We start from the raw sequence: 22,510 nt of genomic DNA on the forward strand, positions 1-22,510 counted from the left end.
ATATTACACGATACAACCAATATATCCCATGCGATAACCAATACATATCCGTATCTCAAGGGTGCAATACATAACGCGATACCGATATTTCGAACACTGCCCACAACTTGGTCTGCCCAAAAAAAGTTTCATTCTCTAGTTTTTGGTAGTAGGAAATAAAGACATATTTGGAAAAATAAGTATCTAAAGAAATCAGCCAATCATATTGAGACGCTAGCAGAGCACAGGGATGTTTCCACATGGATTTTCAAAGCTAAGAGCTTTTGAGGACTAAAAGTCGGTGCCAATACTTTTTTAGCAGAAAGTTGGTCATTTTTCCAACAAAAAAAATAAAAATACAAAACACAGAATAGCTGAATGCTGTAAATTTGATATAAAATTATTAGAAAATACCAGATGGAAGATATTCAGAAGGTGGCAAGCGGAGATCCAGCGCTGGTGAAGTACGACGCAAGTTCACTATCCAGGTCTCCATACATGCTCAGGAAAGGATGTTCCTGGTTCACATGAACATTCACATTATCATCAAGAACATGCGGCAACTCCTATAAGTATCCTTCTACATCATCATCATCATCTAAGCCTTACCCCAACTAATTGGGGTCCACTACATGAATCATTTTCTGCCACTCCACTCAATCAAGGGCCGTAACTTCAGTTAGACCATGTCATTATGTCCGCATTCATGATGAAAGTAACCTTCTACATCTAAAGAGGAATTATATGATGCTCGCCCTAGGGATATGACAGTATACTTGAGTTTCAGTTTGTTCAAGCAAAGCACACTTTGAAGTAATTCAAACATTGGATCTTCAAATACAAAAACAAAAACAAAAAGTGATCAACACATCGCTCTGTTGGGAATAATGCCACGCTTTCAATTCTGTGGCCTGCATATAGACAGCTATAGGAGAAATACAGCAGCATTGCATTCAACTGAAAAATGACCCAACATTTGGATGGGATCTTCACTCTGGGACATATTTGGGGTATGCTCCATCCACAGCAGGTCATGCCAGACCAGCAGCTTGGAGCATTAAACCATGGACCCCACTTGTGCAAACTGAAAACCCAAGTAAACATGCCCCATCCTCTGCCGGATGATCATATAACTCTCATCAATGCAGCATACATGCCCGTGAATCAAAATAACAGCCAGAGAGAGTTGTGACCTTACCAAAAGTACTTGTGCTGACTTTCTGTCATTCGGGTCTTTTTGTACACTGAAAAAACATAGAAAAACAATCTGGTGTTACTCCGTTAGTGATGCACAAGCCAAAAGAAGAGAGAACATGTCAGATTAATGAAATACTGCAAGGCCTTTTTTTTTGGAAACGATGGATTGCATGCCAAACAGCAAAAAGGAAAAGGGTTTTCCATTGATAATTTGATATGAGGATTTGGGTTGTTTGGATAGCAAGAAAGAAGGGTGGATTTCCATAAAGCAATCATTACATTTTTTCCATAATTCAGAATCTTGGCACAAGAAACTAGGTGAGTATTGTGAGCATAATATGAGATTTCCACTTGCTACTGAAAGAAGAACTCAAAATTGGAATCCATGTTTTCCATGGAAATCATCGTTGAGTTATCTTTTTCTTTTTCTTTTATTCTTTTCTCTTTTCCCTGTCTTCTTCCTTGGATTCGATGTATTCAAACATGCCCTGAGGATTATCAAACAAAAATCCAGCTGCAGTACAGACTTAAAGAAGCAATCAAAGTTTCTAACTTGCATAAAAGATAAAAACAAATTCGGATCAATATTGGCCAAGTTCAATGGCAAAATAAGTGGAGCACTCGTGGAAATTGCCAAATTTGCAGGAAGCTGAAATCCTATGTAACTTAGACATGTACACATGTTTTGGTGTCAAGAAAAGGTGCCATGCAAAGTGGCTCTAAATTTCAGATTTACCATCAAGCACACAAGAATCTAATGGTAATAACACTAATAATAACAGAATATTATATTTCGATGGTATTCTGTAACTATTTATATGTAAACCAATCCCAAAATAAGTAGTAATAATAAATCTCCAAATCAATTACTGACATGAAGAAAAGCATAACAAAAATACAGTTAATGATGATTAAACAAAAAAGAGAAGTGGTTTATATTGGTGTTGCCAAAGAGAGTCAAAGATGGACACAGGCATGTTTCAACACAGAATGTCAATAAAGTGTTGTCCCCTTGTTAAATAGCCAAAATTTCTTAGCTTGTAGCTTAATTATTTTAAAATTTCGTACAAGAAGATTTTTTTTTTTCCAAGTTCTGCAAGCAAACTACAGTGTTTTTTTCTCAAAAGCCACTTGTAGCCACCAGTATTACCTAGACACGTGGCACAGGTACCAATTGTCAAATTGTCCAATGCAGCCAACTACAAAAATCACTTCACTACATAAATAAGTAGTATTCAATAAAAAAAATTTAACAAAAAAATTTATTTTAAATTTTCCTACAAGAAGATTTTCTTCTTCAAGTTCTGCAAGCAAATAAGTGTTTTTCCTCAAAAGCCACTTGTAGGCTTGTAGCCACCAGTATTAGCGAGAGATGTGGCACGAGTGTCACGAGTCAAAGTGTCCAGTGCAGCAAACTACTAAAAACCACTCCAGTACAGCAAATAACTAGTATTTGAATTCAATAAATAAAATTAACAAATAAAATTAAATGATGAAAACATTAACAATAGAAATTCAAAAAGAATATTCACATATTTCAAATATAACCAATTACAAGTGATCTAAACTAAGTCCGATGCAGCAAACTACAAAAAACCACTCCAGTACAACAAATAACTAGTATTTTAATTCGTCATCTTTCAAAAAAAACAACAAATAACTAGTATTTTAATTCAATAAATAAAATTAACAAATAAAATAAAATGATGAAAACATTAAAAATAGAAATTCAAAAAGAATATTCACATATTTCAAATATAACCAATTACAAGGAATCTAAACTAAGTTTGGGGAGGGCTCGATTGGGGAAGGAGAAAGGTATAGAGATATTCTGCTATTTTTCAAGGTGTGCTCTGGGTTAAAGGTGAATCTCCAGAAGTGCAACATCACAGGCACTAACCTGGACAGGAGATTGACTCTTCATCAGGTTGTGGAATCTCAAACCTGCTCGTTAAGGAGTTTTGATCAGTGTCCATAGATCTGGCAAGCAGGCATGTGATGGTGGTTTAGAAAGATTACAGAGAAGGCTCAGTTCTTGGAAAGGTAGGCTTCTTTCTTTAGAGAAAGAATTGTCCTATCAAAGTAGCCCTACACAGCATCCCAGTATATATTCTGCCTTTCTTTTAAGGGGCCCGGTCAAGGTGATGCAGAAAATTGAATCCTTGCCAAAAGAATTTTCCATTGGAATGAAGATGTTGAAGCTCACCAATTGCATCTGGTGGCCTGGGATGAAAATGCAAGTCCCACAGTGCTAGCAATTTAGGAATTAAGTGCATCAGGTCCATGAATATAGCCCTTCTATGCGAGTGGAGGTGGAGGATAGGTAATGGGGAAGCTATTTGCATAGGAGGCTGTTGGGAGCGAGGGTTTTGACCACAACGGGCGGGATGTTAATGTGGTTGATCGCAGAAAGGGATCTCACATTTGGAGAGCTATCTCCTGGACTCCAGGCTTTGGTAGAAGGTTTTAAAGATTCAAAGTTGGTGACAGTTCAGATTCTAGAACGATTTGTGGCCCGGTGAGGCTCCTCTTTGTGCAGAATGTAGAGATCTGTTTGGGATGGCTGAGTGTAGTGAAGACTTTTTTAAGGAAATGTATCAAGAGGGTTGGGAAAGAGATCATCTAGTGTCCGAAATTCAGACAATCTGAAAGATTCCGAAATAATGAGCTTTGGGAAGTTGTTGGAATGCCTGCAGCATTGTTATGAGCTTTGGGAGCAGCAGTGTTATGAGCTTCAGGAAATTGTTGGAATGCCTGCAGCAGTGTTACATACCTAGGAGGGGAGTGTACAGGCACATTTGGAATTTGAAAGTGGATGGAGTGTTCTCAGTCTGCTCACTGGCAGCAGTGTTCGAAATATCGGTATCGCGTTACGTATCGCACCCTTAGGATACAGATACATATCAGTTATCACATGGGATATATCAGTTGTATCATGTAATGTATCGCTGTTGTTGGAAACATTGAAAATTGGTTGAAATTTTCAATGAAATTTCAGTGATTGTTAAAAAAGACATCAATACACACTTACAAATCAAAACATTACAAAAAACAAGTGTACATAATAGGTTTTCTTTATATGGGGTCCCAATCTATGCGCTGTCTAACTGAATTAATGCAAGTATATTCAAAGTTTATTCATATAATTTATAAATGTAGGAAGACGTGTGGAAACACAAGCAATACATTCAAAAGCAAAAGAAGAATCACTAGATCAGGTTACATAAATGTCTGATTTTATGTTTGGACACAAAGATTGCAACCGATTTGCGAGAAATTAGGAAAATTTTGATTTTTTTCCAATTTCCACAACTCGGTCCTCCTCCAAATCTCGAAGTTGAAGGCTCCCAATCCATGATTTTTCTTGCAAAACATGAAAAATCATGGATTTGTAACAATTTGACACTAATTTAACATATTTACAGAAAAAATTAATCGGAAATAAAAAATGCTCACTGGATCGAACATGTGGGATATATCCCACTACTTACGCGTTCCATATCGCACAGGTGGGATGCAAGATATATCGAGGGATATATCGGCCGATATCGTCGATGTTTAAAACACTGGCTGGCAGAGGCCCTAGCTGAATCCAGAGCAAGATCAATTATGCAATTCTCCAGATCATGGGCTGTGCATCTCCCACTGAAGATCAGGGCCTTTCAAAGACTTGCATGTTTGGGAAAGCCATTGATGATCGATCAGTTGCAAAGAAGAGAAATGGACATGCCTAACGGGTGCATCATGTGCTGCTCGGCAGTAGAGGATGTGAATGACTGACTTTTTCAATCTTTTCGACCTTGGTTCGTGCGGGCTAATAGAAGATGAAGAGGTATTTCCAAACAGAAACTAGAAAGAAAGTGGGATGAATCCTTGCAGGGTGGGTGGTGACATATGGGCACAAAGTCCAGATGGGTGGCCCTGCTGGAAGGGAGGTTTAAGGCAAATTTTGATGGCTATTCTCTGGGCAATCCTCGACCAGCTGGAGTAGGTGGGATAGCTTCTAATAGCAGCAGAATATTGTAGCTGAAATCTTCGACCCGATAGGCATTGCAGACTTCAACTATGATGAGGCAGCAGCAATTCTACATGTGGCTAGAATGGTCTGTTTCAACCTCTTCCCTGTCATGGGCATCCACGAGGCCTTTTCCATTGGAGGTCACAAATATCATGGACATGATTGACTTGTTAGAGAACTAGAGGGTTGTCTTTGCAAGAGTTAAAACAGATGCTAATGGGAAGGCTGATGCTCTTAGATTAATAAATAACCTATTAACAGAACATCAACAATTACACATAGCATTACCCTCCCTCCCTCCCTCTCTCTAAATAAATAAATAAGGATCAGCTAAATGAATCCTTTTTCCGTCATTCCACTCTATCAAGGGACAAATGCCCTAGCATGAATTTGTAACGTCATATTGTTCGGATTCATGTTGGAAGTTATAGCAGTTTTACGCTGGCTGCCAACCTAATGCAAAACTCCTTTATAGGGGCTGGGGACCAGCAATGAGATCATAAAATTCCCACAGGCGCAATTGAGTACACTGTTACATAGGTTGATTACGATCAAGAGCTATATAATAGTCTATTACACAGTTGATTACAAAATAGTTGAATATAATTGACGAGTTAGTTTCTTACACAACAAGAGATTGGAGGCGAGCTAGAGAACTAGGAGTAAGAGATCTTCAACTTTACAAATGAAATCCACATAACATTAAAAACAATAATCAAGAAAAGATGAAAGCAAAGTTTTGTGGAGAATATGTTTGGGCACCTCAAAGTGTCCAACATGTGGCACTTTTCGATGACATCATTACGATACTTTGTCCATTCAAAGTTTGGTACTGTGTCATGTAAAGGAGTGCCCATGTGTCCCCAAGTGGTGGCATGATAGAAACCCAGAAAGAAGAAGTACCCACTTAACACTAGTAGCAACCATTTACAACGCCAATCCAATCAATTAGTCACCCATCGTCTCCCATCCCAGATATTAATGCAAGTCACACTACTTGCTTCCCTAATGGTACATCTGCTGACATGTCCACTATACCAGCTCCACCCATCTTCGTACTTATCCTCAAGCTCGTGTTCCAGAGGGAATAACCAGACAGTAATTTTATTGTTAATTGTCAGCCCCAGACCTTGCAAAAACGTTCTTCTCTCTATTCTCCATGAGCATGCTAAGCCATGACACCAATGGTCTTTAGCATCAAAGATCCTCGATGAGAAGCTGCTACACATAATGGGTTTGCTATCACTCATCTACTGAATAACAGGAAATTGATTCCTCGACACCTGAAGATGAATGTTGTTGAGAATCATTGGATCTAAAAGTTGAAGTTTCTTCCATATCAAATTGAGGATTGATAAATGGCCAAGACAACAACCAAAAATAAGGAGCTGACTTTGATGCGACATTTTATCCAGTTATAACATCGACCAGTCTGCATTGTCGGTTCGCACAATTACAAAAGGATGGACCATATGGAAACAGGACACAAAAAGTGCTTCTTGGTATTTTAGAAGAAAGAACTCCTGGCATTGAGTCCCCTACTTTCTATCTGCTTTCCAATTAATATGGTCATTTATATGGACTCAAGCAAGCCCCCCAAGCACCAATTCATGACTTTCAGCACTCTATTGAAATTTGACTTCATTGCAATCAAGTGGACTTGCCAATGTTTGCTAGGCACAATCATCAAGGGACAATCAATATCCTCTTTTTTTTTTCTTCTTCTTTTGAAAGGCAACAATTTATTAGAACAAGGTCAAAGCCAAAAGAATACAATATACATGAAAGAAAAAGATGGGAACTGTTCTACAGCTTTAAGAGCATTCAACCATTCCATTACATTCGATTTAGCCCTATTGAATACATCCACCACCCAATTGCTTCGATTCTGAAAGCACCTATTGTTGCTCTTCTCCCACACCACCCAGATTCCAGCCAACAAAGATATCTTCCACATTGCCTTCCCTTACCAATACCTCCCCCATGCTATGCCTAGAAGAAACTTTCAATAGATCCTGACATGACCCAATATACTCCAAATACTTCGAAAAACCTTTCCCATACTTCTCTAGCGAAAGGACAATGGAGAAAAAGATAATCCACCAACTCTTCAATTTGCATATCAAACCTAAAAAACTTTTCCCATACTTCTCTAGCAAAAGGACAATGGAAAAAAAGATAATCCACTGACTCTTCTTTTTGCATGCATATGAAACATACATTCTGCAGTACTATCCTCATCTTGTGAAGATTATCAACCGTTAGCACCTTATTCCTTCCCATAAGCCATGTCAAAGCCGCCACTTTGGGGGGAGCCCTATAATGACACGCAACAACTGAATGGCTAATTTCCCTCTCCAAAGAAGACCTATAAATGAAGTTATAAAATGATTTGACTGAGAATTTACCATATTTTTCCTTAATCCACACAATAGAATCCCGCTCTGCCGCCGATGGCATTATTGAAGCATTTCCAACAATTTAATCATCACTTCTACTTCACCTTCCAACAAATTCCTTCTGCATAAAGGAGCCCAGATCACCCCCATTCCCTTCGATAGAGTAACAAGCAACCATGATATTCGGATCCATCGATATTCGACGAACTAGGGAAAACTTCTTGAAGAGGCTAATTTCCCATCCAAATATATTTGAATCCTTCTTTCGTATGTTGATGACATTATCCTCATGGTTTAGTTCAATAATTTTAGGAGCTCATTCAAGTTCTTTTGGCTTGGTAGCATGAAAGAAGGGGTTATATAATTGCTTCCACAGAATTGAGGCCCCTTGATTACCAAAAGCATTATGCCTCTTTCAAATTAACTATGTCATGAAAATTCTTATAAAGGACAATAAAAATTACATGCAAGCACATTAGCAGCCATTTTGAGCTTCAACCAAACCTTCTACTTGACAAAGGGCCCTAATCAATGTTCTTAAAAAAGGTTACCTTATAGGGGTGTTTCGGGCATATCATAATCATATTGGTCCACACTGCTACATGAAACAAGGGTGAATTGGCCGCCTCGAAAAATAAATGGGCCATATCGGTCCATATCAAACCATACAGTCAGATACAAGCCATATTGCCACCAATACAGGGCAGCCATAAAGGCCTTCTTTTGTTTTTTGTCTCATTTTTTTTATTTTTCTCTTACATTTTCACTTCTTCTTTTTTTCATTTCAACCCTAGACGAAACTTAGAAACTAATCTTCAATGAGATCTAGGCCTTCTTTTGGATTCAAAACACAAGACTTGCGTGGGATTTGGCAAATCAAAGTGGAATAGACCATTTTGGAGAAAATCAGGAAAGGGGGTAAACCATTACTTATTTTCCATCTTCCTTTTGTTTTATTTCAATGAAATAGGCCACAATCCACCAAATTATGCTTAATTTGCGTTCGATTAGGGCTAACTAGTTGGCTTTCAGCAATGTCAAGCTGACAAACAACATTCTTATCAAGGAATGGTCAGATACCCATTGAATACATGTTTGGCAGAAAAGGATTCATGTTGTCAAACCCAACTAGTTGGGATAAGGCTTAGATGATGTTGATGATGATGTTGAAGATGATGAATGTATGAATATGTGTTAAAAATACAAACAAACGAAAAAAGGAAAAAAAAAAAAAAAAGATCTGGTGTTTTATATATTTTCCTAGTTTACCAATAATTTTTTCAAGATTTTTTGGGCGAACAAATTCAGTCAATACAAGCCCGTCCAATATGCCCACATCATATCATTTTTTAGCCTGGCCGATACACCTGCTCCATTATTCATAACCTTGCCTCCAAAAGATCGTTGCTTGTATCAGAGTTACGTTGGGGCCCTTCAAATAAAATCCTTGGACCCCTTCCAATAGGCCCACATCATATGGCTTTTTAGCCTGGCTGATACTCCTACTCCGTTATTCATAACCTTGCCTCTAATAGATCATTGCTTGTATCAGAGTTAGGTTGGGCCCCTTCAATGTCTCAAATTGACTAGGCTAGCCTTCCAAAAATCCTTGCCTTCCAAATAAAACCATTGCCTTCCAAAAAATATAATGCAATTGCCTCCCACAAAAAAAAAAAATTAATAAATAAATAAATAAAATAAAATTCCCATGGCTAGGCTTTGGCCTTTTTCTTTTTTTATTATTTCTTTTCATGGATGCTAGAGATTGGTCATGTTGTTAATATGGTACCTGCGTCAAAGTTCTTTTTTTATGAATAAAACAAGAAAACTACATCAAGCAAGGGGAAATGAGAACCAACCCCTTCAGATTCAGAACTCTCTTAAACAGCAATGACATTTTTCTCTATAGAATATAAATGTTAAATAAACTACCTTATCTGGAAGAGAGATTATGGATACCAATGAAGATGAAATCAAGCTTCAGTGAACTCAAGCAGATCTTTGATGCCTACACAATGACAATTTTGGAATTGTCTTTGACAATCAAGTTGCCAAAGATCAAAGAAGAGAAGATGGGGGGTGGGGGGGTGGGAAGGCATCCTCTATGAGCCAACACAAACGGCCTATTCAAAATGTCAAACCCAGCTAGGCCACTAAAGGTCTAATGAATAGACCTTTTATCATTGTGAATAAATCCTTCCATTCATGAAGGAGCAGTGTTGTTGAGGGAAGATGCATCAAAATTTAGCTTCCGAAATCTTGAAGGTGGCAATAAAAGTAGAAATTTGATGAAAGAAAATGGAGATAGGAGGAATAGAGAAGAATTGTATTGCTTGATTGTAATGACTAAATGAGAGTGGTATTTATAGACGTCTCAAGTCTATTTAAAAGATTTCTAGAATACATAGGAGGATTATATAATCCTCCCAAATGTACAGAGGGCAATCTCAAGACTATTTACAAGATTCTAGAATATCAAGGAGGATTATAGAATTCTAATATCGACAATATTATAAAAATGCCATCATCACCAAACCATCCTTTAGCATCTTAAAAGTGAGAGATCTTCAACTCGACAAATGAAGTTCAAATAATGAAATCTGAAGGGAAAGTTTTGTGGAGAATATGTTTGCACATCTAGTAGAAAAAGATTTGATGAGGATAATGTGAAGAAGAGATGAGAATATTGAGAGAGAAGGAGGAGAGTTTGGGAGAGATGATGTGTTAGGCTTGCATGCCCTAACACATAATATTTTATTATAAAAAAGCATATAGTACACTGCAGGGGAATAAGGAAGTGTGCACATGCACTTACACTAAAAGGACACACAATAAATACAATACACTAGCATTCTCTATACTCCCCCTCAAGTTGGAGCATAGATGTTGATCATGCCCAACTTGTCACGAACACGATGAAGAGCATCTCGACTCAAGGATTTTGTAAGAACATCAGCAAGTTGATCCCCAGATCGAACAAAAGGAGTGACAATTTCCTTAGAAGCGACTTTCTCCCGAATAAAGTGACAGTCAACCTCAATATGCTTGGTTCGCTCGTGGAAAACTGGGTTACGAGCAATATGGATGGCCGCTTGATTGTCACAGTGAAGAGGAATAGGACCCGAAGGAGGATAGCCAAGTTCTTCAAGAAGATTGCGAAGCCACACAAGTTCACATGTCGCATGAGCCATAGCACGATATTCAGCTTCAGCCGAGGACCGGGCAACAACTGGCTGCTTTTTGCTCTTCCAGGTTATAAGATTGCCACCTAGGAAGGTACAGAAGCCGGATGTAGAGCGGCGATCAAAAGTACTACCTGCACAATCAGCATCGGAATAGCCAGAAAGAAGAAGATGACCATGCAACTGAAAGAGGAGGCCAAGACCCGGGGCTGATTTTAAATACCGAAGATGCGGTAGACAGCCGTGAGATGAGAAGTACGAGGAGCTTGCATGAATTGGCTAACAACCCCCACCGCAAATGAGAGATCTGGGCGAGTAATAGTCAGGTAAATAAGCCGGCCTACAAGTCGTCGATACATCTCGGGATCAGTAAGGAGAGGACCATCATCTGGTCGAAGCTTCTGTGAAGTATCCATGGAAGTGGTAGCAGGCTTGCACCCTAACATGCCGGTCTCCATGAGAAGATCGAGCGCATATTTTCGTTGTGACAAGACCAATTTGGATGATGAGCGAGCAACTTCAATTCCGAGGAAGTAGCGAAGAGGACCAAGATCCTTGATTTCAAATTGGTCTTCAAAAAATCTTTGACCTCCCTCATTCCAGCAGAATCACTACCGGACAAAACAATATCATCCACATAGACAATGAGAACCATGATGCCCGTCGATCGACGACATCTAAAGAGAGAATGATCAGCATGACTACGAACAAAGCTAAATTCCAAGAGAGTCTGACTAAATTTTTCGAACTATGCACGTGGAGATTGTTTGAGTCCATAAAGAGCCTTCTTCAACCGACATACAAGTGCAGGGTTGTGAGAAGCAACAAAGCCAGGAGGTTGATGCATGTAAACTTCCTCTGTAAGATCCCCATGGAGAAATGCATTCTTAACATCAAGCTGAAACAAGGGTCATGATAAATTAACGGCCAAGAAGAGCACAACACGAATTGAATTAAACTCAGCCACTGGAGAAAATGTCTCGAAGTAATCCACACCATGAGTCTGGGTGTAACCTTTAGCAACAAGACGAGCTTTATAGCGATCAATTGAGCCATTTGGAAGAAACTTGATTGTATAAACCCATCGACAGCCAACAGGCTTATGACCTACAGGAAGTGGCACAAGATCCCAGGTATGATTCTTCTCAAGAGCAGACATTTCTTCCATCATCGCCTTTGTCCAATCAGGACTCTGAAGAGCATGTGAGAGAGATCTAGGAATAGTCTGTGATGAAAGGGAAGCTGCAAACGACTGAAAAGACGGTGAAAGATGATCATATGAAACGAAATTACTAATGGGGTGTTGAGTACAAGATCGTGACCCTTTGCGCAAGGCAATGGGAAGATCTAAACTCGAGTTAAGAGAGTCACCTGAACCAACATCCAAAGTAAGAGGAAGGGTAGATGACTGAGCTTGTGAAGATTTATCTCGACGCTGATACACCCGCAGAGGCTTAGGCTCACCCATATCACCAACAGGATGCTGAATAGAGGGGAGAAGAGAGGGGAGAGGAGTTTTCCCATGATCACTAGTGGAAAGAGGATAAGAGTTATACTCCCCCTGACGCGCAAGAGGATCACAGAGGGATCGGCCTGGAGAGGAGAAAAAAGAAAGATCCTCAAAGAATGTGACATCGGCAGAGACATATTTCTTGCGAGTCAATGGGTCAAAGCATTTATAACCTTTCTGACTCCGAGTATACCCTATAAAGACACATTTAATCGCCCTGGGACTAAGTTTATCATTACTCCCATCGAAAATTTGAACAAAGCATGTACAACCAAAAACTTTAGGTGGTAGAGGAAATGGATTATCATGAGGATACAAAATAGTAAATGAAGATTTATAAGACAGAATACGTAAGGGTATACGATTAATAAGAAAAGTAGCAGTTAAAAGAGCATCACCCCAAAAATGTTTGGGTAGATGCATACCAAGTAGAAGGGTGCGAGCAACTTCAAGAAGATGACGATTCTTTCGTTCTGCAATACCATTTTGTTGAGGAGTGCGAGCACATGATGTCCTAGATAAAATACCACGTTCCTGCAAGAAGGACAAAAAGGCAGTAGACATATATTCTCCCCCATTATCAGAATGGAGGGATTTGATGGAACAATGAAATTGAGTGCACACTTCATGATAAAACACTTCAAACGCATCAAACACTTCACTTTTAGATTTCAAAAGATAAATCCAAGTCATGCGGGAATAATCATCAATAAAGGTAACAAAATATCTAAATCCAAAAGTCGAGGTAACCGGAGCTGGTCCCCAAACATCCGAGTGAACCAGAAGAAAAGGTTGAGATTTCCTCCCAGAAGAGCTAGGAGGAAACGTAGCACGATGATGTTTAGACAATTCACAAATATCACAGCATAATGGTTTAGTGACAGGTAAGGAGGGAAATAAAAGTCTCAATCTAGCAATGGATGGGTGGCCTAAGCGGCAATACCACCGAGTCATGGACTCTTGATCTAGAGAAAGGGTACTAGAAGCGGCAACAGGTGTATCATCGAGAAGATAAACGCCTCCTCGCTCATGCCCCCCACCAATCACTCTCTTCGTCTGTAGGTCCTGAAACAAACAATAAGAAGGAAAGAAGGTGATGGAACAATTGAGTGATTTAGTAAGAGAGCTAGCAGACAATAAGTTTAATGGAAAACGAGGCACATACAACACGAAGGACAAAGACAAGGAAGAAGAGAGAGGGATGGAACCAATCCCAAAGATGGGATATTGGGTTCCATCTGCGACTTTGACATACTGAGTGAGAGAAGAAGAAGAATAAGAAGAAAAGAATTGCAACTTACCAGTCATATGGGAGGAAGCTCCAGAGTCAATGAACCAGGAGGTAGGAGAGGATGACGCAAGAAGGGTTGTACCTGACTGGGCCAAAGCTGCGTGAGAAGGCTCAGTAATATCCCGAATGTAAAGCCGCATAAGGGCATCATATGCCGCCTGAGAAATAATACTACTCCCCTGAAGTAGACTGCTCAGCTGTCGGGGTGGAAGACTGTGTCTCAGAAGCAACAGTGGAAGCAACAGAAGCAGCGGCATACGTAGGACGACCATGTAGCTGCCAGCAATAATCAATAGTGTGATTAGTTCCACCGCAATGTGAACAAATGCGGGAACCATCACGTCCTCGTCCACGTCCACCACGACCACGAAGACTACGGCCGCCGCGACTGCAATCTAGATCGCGGCCTCTAGCACGACCACCAAAACCAGAAATGCGCCCTGAGCTCAAGGATGGTACCCGAAGACCAAGGGAGGACTGATCGCCAACAAGATGTGCCAAACGCTCGGGTGGCACAAATGAATGAGAAGGAAGAGTAGAGATCATAGCACGCTAACACATGGCATAGACTGTCGTCAATGGGGGAAGAGGATCCTGCATAACAACCTGATCGCGAACGTGAAGATAATCAGAACTCAACCCAGCAAGGAACTGCATGATACGAGTATCGTCCCGTTGCTTATGAGCATGTTCATGATCCTCTTTACATTTGGAAGGAAGAGGCTGATACATATCCAACTCATCCCACATACCCCGAAGCATCGAATAGTAGTCTTTTAAGGATCTGGAGTTTTGTTGAAACCGACCAATTTCTTGAATAAGCTGGAATACCCGTGAAAAATTCTGAGATTCCGAGAACATATCATGAAGCGTATCCCAAATGCCTTTAGCCGAGGATAAAAACATCACTGAGTGGCTAATCGAGGAATCCATGCTATTCAACAACCATGCAATAACTTGATAATTCTCCTTTGTCCAAGACTTGTAGGTAACATCTGTAGAGCTTGGGGAATCATCCAAAATATACGATAACTTGTCATGGGCTCCTAAAAATACTTTTACAGATTGTGCCCATTGAAGATAGTTGTCACCATTCAACTTAATGGAGGTAATCTGCAAGGGATTAGATTCAAGAGACCCTATGCCAAGAGATGAGGGCCCTTTGTCAGCCATAATAGAGTCCAAGAGAAATAAACCTATGCCAAGAGACCCCCTATGCCAAGAAAGATTGATTCAAACAACTCTATCTCACTTAATCCTTCAACATAACAAGAGATAAACCTCAAACAAATATCAATCATCCAAAATACCATGAAACGCAGTCAAATAGGGCCTGACCGAGTGAAAAACGGCCCAGCCGCACGCCCATTTGAGGTTAAAAACCTCTCAAACATTGATCTTAAGTAAAAAATCCACCATGGATAGCTTGGGAGGAAGATTTCGGTCCATCTTGAGCAAAGAAACCGAAGAAAAGCTTACCGATTTGAGGTAGATCGAAGAAAAACGGAATCTAGAACCGATTTTCGAATTTCTCTATTTCGCTCAAAATACCATGAAATGAGGTCCAATAAATTCTAAAAAAAATCATGACAAATCTTTTAAAATCAAGATCTATCAAACCCCTAAACTTTTAGCTGAAACAGAGCCCATGCGTCCGTACAACGCTGACGTCAGCCGTACGGCTGCTGACGTCAGCAAGGTGACGTGTCACCTCTCAACCTGTTGGATGCGGAATGCCTTGAACTTGCTCTGATACCAAGTAGAAAAAGATTTGATGAGGATAATGTGAAGAAGAGATGAGAATATTGAGAGAGAAGGAGGAGGAGAGTTTAGGAGAGATGATGTGTTGGGCTTGCATGCCCTAACACATAATATTTTATTATGAAAAAGCATATAGTACACTGCAGGGGAATAGGGAAGTGTGCACATGCACTTACACTAAAAGGTCACACAATAAATACAATACACTAGCATTCTCTATACATCTCAGTTAAAGTGGCCAACATGCCTCACCTTTTTATGACATCACTGGAACACTTTGTCCATACAGATTGTTTTTGTATCATGTCATTTCCAGGAGTGCCCAATGTCCCCAAGTGTAAGCACAGCAAAAAACCCAGAAAGGAGAAGTGGAACAGTGATAACCATAGACATGGAGAAGAGATCCCTCACAGTCGCATATTCATCTCAAGGTCAATCCAAAAAATATTGTATGTGCATAAGACTTCCAAAGATGGTTAGAAAATACCCAAAAATAAAATTTAAGAAAAAAGTTAACATATTCCAAAATATTTATATAAAATGTGGAGATTTGCACCCAAAAAATAAATACTAAGGCAGATAGCTTCAAGAAAACTATTTGACAAAATCTCTAGCTAAGACCCAAAGATGAGGCATTATATCATACCTATAAAGTTACCAGGGGCATCCCACCTAACATAGACCTGAAAGGGGACCCAAAGTTTTCTGGCAGGGCCGCCTGAGTATCATAAACCTTGGTAATGCCTAGAAGCAAAAGGAAGATCATCTAGCCTTCTCCCCATTCAGGTGCCCAATCCACCACTTCAGGTCCGGAGCCGGAGCCGTAAGCAAGGGAGGAAGGGGATTCAACTGCTTATCCTCTATGTAAAGCATGCATATTGCATGCCTCATTTACTATAATAATATAATCAATTGCAAGCTGGTAGTTGGATATATCTTTGGCGGATTAAAAATCCGGACTAACTAAAATGGAGTAAACCGGTGTCTTTCTCCATGCTTAAAAATAGAATAGAATCAGTTTAAGAGATCTGCCTCAGACTATGAATGGATGCCATCTAGTGTATGTGTGGCAGCAGAAACACTTCATAGAGACTAAGGCTATTGTGTTAAAAGTAAAAACGGAACAACATGATTGCAGTTTTTATGTGAATACCAAAGAGGTTAAACCTGATAAATAACCAAAAAATTGGTGAAGAACAAGGTGGAAAAAATATGATTCCAATCAAGGTTTGATGCATCTTCTGATGCCGGTACATATCACCCGATAGGCACCAGTATCATCCGTGAACGATACAGCTGTATCAGCCCAAAACAGCCTGAGACAGGGGTCATATGGGGCGATACAAACCAGTATCAGTGATGAACGATTCGATAAGCATAAAGCAATTTGAAAATCATGATTCCAGTTAAATCTATTAAGATACCATTCTGGCCAAGTTACTACGTAAGGTACAGAGGTTCCAACTTTACCATGCTGAAATAAATGAGCAGAACTCTGGGGAAAATTGGTCAGAAGATGCGGAAGGTGATGGTTGATCAACAATTGCTTCCAAAAGCTCATAAAAGTTAATCCATCCAGTCTCTTGTTCAGGCGGTGAATAAGGAAATCTGCCCGTGGCACACTCCAGCAAAACTATCCCCAAGCTCCAAATGTCACTTTTGTAGCCATAGGTGCCTCCACTGATTCTCTCTGGCTGTTAAACACATTCAACATAAACAACAACAACACACATGCTTCAAGCATAAATAAAGTTACAGGAAAAACATGGGGAAGTATTCCAATACTTCATTGTGCTACATCAGGAAGACTACAGAGACAAGTGCTCTCCTAGAAATGAAAAGAAACTCAAAGCACCTGCTTTTCCGAGGTACTAAAGATATACGCACCGACATGTAGTTGTAAGTGCCAACAAAAGTATCCCGCTGACCAGAGGTACTTGCCAATATGGCACTAACACCAAAATCAGTTATCTTGACTTCTCCTCTATGATTAATCAATAAATTTGACGGTTTTAAATCTCTATGGATTATGTGTTTTTCATGATGAAGATACATCAAACCCTTGAGTACCTGCATGAAACAAGAAATACACATCTTCAACAGGAAGAAAATATGGTGCATTTAAGTATAGATAGTCTTAGAGTCAAAGAATGCAACAAAATTCCTTCTTCCATGAACACTGGCCTGCTTACAAATAGCAGCAAGATATGGCTCTTTAATTGATTTGACTTTCTTCAGAAAATCCGCAAGCGACCCACCATCCATGTACTCTAAAACTATAGATATGACCCCATTATCATAGAAAGAGTGGTAACACACGACAACATATGGGCATTGTGAGGACTGATTAATCTTCAATTCCTGCGCAATCTGCTTGCGGACACTCTCCAAAATATTCATTTGGATTTCCTGCATTTTGGAGGAGACTGTCAGAAATATTCATTAAATAAGTGAAATGCATTGTTAGGTCTATAATGAATGAAAATCCTACATTTTTTGCTTAAGAGATAATTGATAATGGGATCATAGTGCAAATGGAAACCACATGATAATTAGCCCTTCTAGACTTGTTAAGAACATTGGTTATACATGGAGCAAAAAGAGAAAGAAGTGCCAACATTAAATTGTAGTGTTTCCTAGCATTTTCATGCATGTTCATCTACAAATCTTTGCAACAGCATGCGTGTGTCTATAGTTAATGACAACATGTCCAAGGGTAGATCATTTGTCCTCTTTTTTTTTGTTTATTTTCTAATTGATGCAATATCATCCTACTTCCTCAAGCATGTTCATACATCCAAACGTCTACTAATTTTGTTAAAGGTATTTAAACCAATGTATGATTCTGAAGGGAAACTAAAAAATTCAGAGAGACAATTATGTATAGCACCTTTTTCTTATCTCCCTTCACTATCATTCTTTTGTAGTTTTGTCCTGCACTCAATCAAGTTCTGTAGGCAATTTTAATTTCAAAGCAAACATAACCAATCAAGAAATCATAAACACAACTAGATTTATGGAGAGGTGCTTTAGAATCTAAAGGATTTGAAATTAGCGGGACTAAAACAAAGTGCATGGAGTGCAATTTTAGTTACAATAGGAGTGGAAATGAGGAATTAGCAAAGATTGCAGACCCAAGAAGTTTCCCAAAATGACTACTTCCGATATCTTGGGTCAGTAATTGAGAGTGGAGAGGATGAGAAGAATGTTGCCCATAGAATTCAAGTGGGGTGGGAGAAATTGAGATGTGCCTCTAGAGTTTTATGTGACTGTCGCAGACCACTCAAACTGAAAGGGAAATTTTGTAGGACAGCTATAAGACCAGCCATGCTTTATGAGATAAGAGTGTTGGACAGTTAAGGAACAACATGCCCATAGGATGAGTGTAACTATAATGTGAGGATGTTGAGACTGATGAGTGGCAAACAAGGAAGGATAGAATTAGAAATAAATGCATTTGAGGGAATTTAAGGGGTAGCATCGAGTAACCGATAGGTAATAAGATAAGGTTAACAACACTTGGATGGTATGGTCATGTGCAACAGAGACCAAGAACCGCACCAATTTCTAAGTGAGTTGTTTGAAGGCTCTAAAAGTGCAAGGGTAAGTCCCAAAAGGAGGTGGGTGGGGGTATAGTTGCACCAAGCAGCAACAACTACGGGTGGAGAGGCAAGAAAGCGTCTCTTTCAAAATGTAAACAAGTATAAATAGGTGAGAAGCAGGGGCAGGAGCATGAGCACAACCAGAAGCCCGAAGTGGGGATTTGAGGCTGGAGCACCACCTAATTAGAAGGATCCTGCAACTAATGGTGGAGGTACTAGGAAAAGACCGGATGACCTATGGTCTAACAAAAGTTATGGCCCTTGATAAAGTGGATGGCCAGAAGAGAACCATGTAGCCAACCCCAATTAGTTGGGATAAGGTTTAGATGATGATGAAGAAACAACCCAATTGGATATGATCATTTCTGCCCAAGAAGACAGATCTGGGATTGGGAGAGAAAAAAAAAATTCCACAAACCATTTTCTGAATCCTTCCCAAAGTGGGCAACTCAAAACCTCAGTGCAGAGGAGAAATGAACTCAATGACTGCTTTCTAACATGTGGAAATGGTTACTTTGTAAAATACTAGAAAAAAAAAAAAGCACCCAAATCACAAAGATCAATGATTTTGAGGGAAAAGAGACAAAAGAATATGCTTCAAGTGGTGTTAGAATTCGAGTCCAACCACCCAAGCCCCTTAAATTCAAAATGCTTGAGAGGAAATCAAAAGGGTGATTTTCAGTTTTTGTATTCGTTTACAAAAACAAACAAACAAACAAAAAAGACCCAAATTAGTTCAATTGGGGAAAACATATCAAGTTTTTCATAAAACAATTGAGTTTTTCAAGCTTCAATTTCAAGTTTCCCCATTAGCAGAGTGAAACAAATCCACTCAGAAATCTTTTAAACAACATTAAATCGCTATCATCAGCAAGAACACTGCATTGTTTCTGTTCCTAAAACTCTTGGAATGACAAGAAACTTTAAACTTATAACAGAATCTACACTAAAAGCATCTCCCATTCATCTTGGTACCTTTTCAAGGTCAAGAAGTCAAGGAGGCTGATATTCTTATCCTCATTTAAAATGCTTGTTACCCGGAGCTTGTGTCTAACATGGCAAGGAATGAATTATAATAAAAATAAAAATGGTAGCGAATAATGTCTATTGCAAGGTGACCTTCATGCAAACTGTTAAAGGATAAGAAAGAAATACCAACCTTATTCACTTCAGAGGTGAGAATAAATAGTGTCAAATTTTGAGATAAGTGAAAAATTATAGCACCGAAGAAGCTTCAAGTTTAAATTCACACAATACCTTCAGAGCAAAGAACTGGCCAGTCCACTTGTGGCGCACTAGTTGCACAACCCCACCACTACCCTTTCCAATCACTTTAATAGTGTCTACATCGGCTAAAGTCAACTGGTTGTCCGATGGTTTTATAACAGGAGGCTGTACAGAAAAATGCATACACAACAAAGAAGTTCAAATTTCAAAACTGGAAAGCTGTATGTTTTAGGCATAGAACAACTACAGGTTAATAAGGATGCATAGATCACATTAAAAATAAGACAACTTGAATCCTGAATACTGGCAAAAGTATGACAACATGGAAGTAATACATTTCTATTATTTGACTTCTTTGAAATTAGATCCCACCCCATATTTCTCTCAAAAATGGAACTTCAAAAAAACTACCATGGGAGAGGTAAATACTCAATGTGCTTCCCTTGGTAGAGTTAAAAGAAGTCATAGCTTTGCCTATCAAAAATAAAAAGAATAAGTGGATACATATGCAGAATCTATTCCAAGAAGAAGCCTAATGGAGCAGTCTCTTAGTTTTCCTGGAGGTGACCCCACCCGGTACGGCTGTCAATAAGCAGGGCCTAGGATTGGCTTTGACCGAGAGTTTAAACCGTTCTGGCTGGACCTATTCAAAATTCCACTTGGCCCGAGCCTGGCCCATTGACAGCCCTACCACCTGTTTTGCGTTTCAGCCTCCTCCTCTCCTCTCTCTCTCTCTCTCTCTCTCTCTCTCTCTCTACCCCCCCCCCCCCAGTTTTAGAAATGATACAACCGTATCGTATCCATATCAGCCCCCTCCAATATGGGATATGGGGGGTGAATCGTTCAAACCCAAAAAGATGGATTGTATAAGCCGATACATCTTATAAAGGCCCCCTTTTGCAATTTTTCTACTCACCTTTTTTTCCCTCTTTTTCACGCACTCCAAACCCAGAGGGATCTTAGAAACTAATTTTAGCTCAATCTTGGTCTATTTTGGGGATCAAATCACAATGTTTGAGTGTGATTCGACGAATCAAAGCAAATGAACCATCTTAATACTGAATTCAAACTTGTTCGCATTCAAATTTTTGGATCACCCTCCTTACCATCCCTTAACAGTGTGCATGCCTTACTATTACATGAAGAGAAGCGTCGGACAGCTATGGAATCACATGTGGTTGAGAAATCAGCTTTAGTAACAAGATTCAAAAACATTGATAATACCAGTGTTGGCCGTGGACGAGGTATAGGAAAAGGTGGTCGCAATGGTGGTAGAGGTCGTAGTCATAGTCTTGGTCGTGGTCGTGGAATGGATCACCTATGTGCTCATTGTAGCAGGCATGGACATTTGTTGACTATTATTGGGTTCTTCATGATCATCCTCAAGGTCAAGCGGCCAATTTTACTACCTCTAATAGCAAGGATTCTCAGACTACTATTGGGGACACGATACCTTTGACAACTTCACCCACGGTTCCATCAGATGGTGATATGGTTCATCTTTAAAAAACCGAGTATGATGCTCTGTTAAGGGATGTTACTCAAAATAAGGCCTCTTCATCCACTTCCTTGGCTCAGGCAGGTCATACATCTACTGCTTTTCATACTACTTCCGAGTCAAGTCCTTGGGTAATTAATTCAAGGGCTACCGATCATATAATAGGTACATCTGGTTCTTTTTCTTCATTTACTCCTAATCCGTATTTAGGTTGTGTGAAATTAGCAAATGGTACTCTAATGCCCATTGGGAGAAAGGGTATTGTTTTTATTTCTTCGTTGTTCTCATTGTAATCTGTCTTATTGGGTCCTAATATTGCATCTAATTTGTTATTAATTAGTACAATTACGAAGCACCTAAATTGTAGTATGACCTTTATCCTAATCATTGTGTCTTTCACGAATCACGATGTAAGGACAAAGAAGCTACTTGGTGGTAACATGAGAATGATGGATTATACGTTCTTCGTTCAAATATTTCAAGTCATATTAGTGAGCATGTTAGTGTCAAGAATCAAGGCCTTTATATCTAGCATTGTCGGGTTGGTCATCCCTCGAGTCAGTCTTACAGTCTTCGTTACTTGTGTCAGTTGAATCTAGTGATGTCAAGAACTTATAGTGTGAGTCTTGTGTTCTAGACAAACACCATAAATCTGTTTATCCTCCGGTGAAAAAATGGTCCAATAGAATCTTTGGTTCGTTCGGATATATGGGGTCCAATTCCTATTGTATCCAATGGATTTAAATATTATCTCATTTGTTGAGGATGCTTGTTGTATGACATGAATTTATTGAATGAAAGCTAAAGATGAGGTTAGCTCCTTTCAAAGTGTTCACGCCAAAAATT

General features: G+C 39.4%; 1 protein-coding gene across 2 annotated transcripts in view; it reads right to left on the reverse strand.

Moving 5' to 3' along the window:
• The window catches only part of LOC131233795 (mitogen-activated protein kinase kinase 2-like), a 48,477-nt gene that overhangs the window by 16,163 nt on the left and 9,804 nt on the right, over positions 1-22,510 (reverse strand). Inside the window, exons 3-8 of one of the 2 annotated variants that reach the window (XM_058230590.1) lie at positions 20,197-20,331; positions 17,522-17,746; positions 17,225-17,407; positions 16,808-17,031; positions 1,178-1,223; positions 394-497 (exon numbers count right to left, since the gene is read on the reverse strand). In XM_058230590.1, the coding sequence (XP_058086573.1) occupies positions 408-497; positions 1,178-1,223; positions 16,808-17,031; positions 17,225-17,407; positions 17,522-17,746; positions 20,197-20,331 (903 nt within the window). In that variant the 3' untranslated portion in view covers positions 394-407. Of the gene's footprint in view, positions 1-393; positions 498-1,177; positions 1,224-2,338; positions 2,376-16,807; positions 17,032-17,224; positions 17,408-17,521; positions 17,747-20,196; positions 20,332-22,510 lie in introns of those variants that run through there. The other variant, XM_058230592.1, reaches the window with a different exon arrangement.

Source organism: Magnolia sinica, chromosome 18 (assembly GCF_029962835.1).
Source record: "Magnolia sinica isolate HGM2019 chromosome 18, MsV1, whole genome shotgun sequence".
Taxonomy (NCBI): Eukaryota; Viridiplantae; Streptophyta; class Magnoliopsida; order Magnoliales; family Magnoliaceae; genus Magnolia; species Magnolia sinica.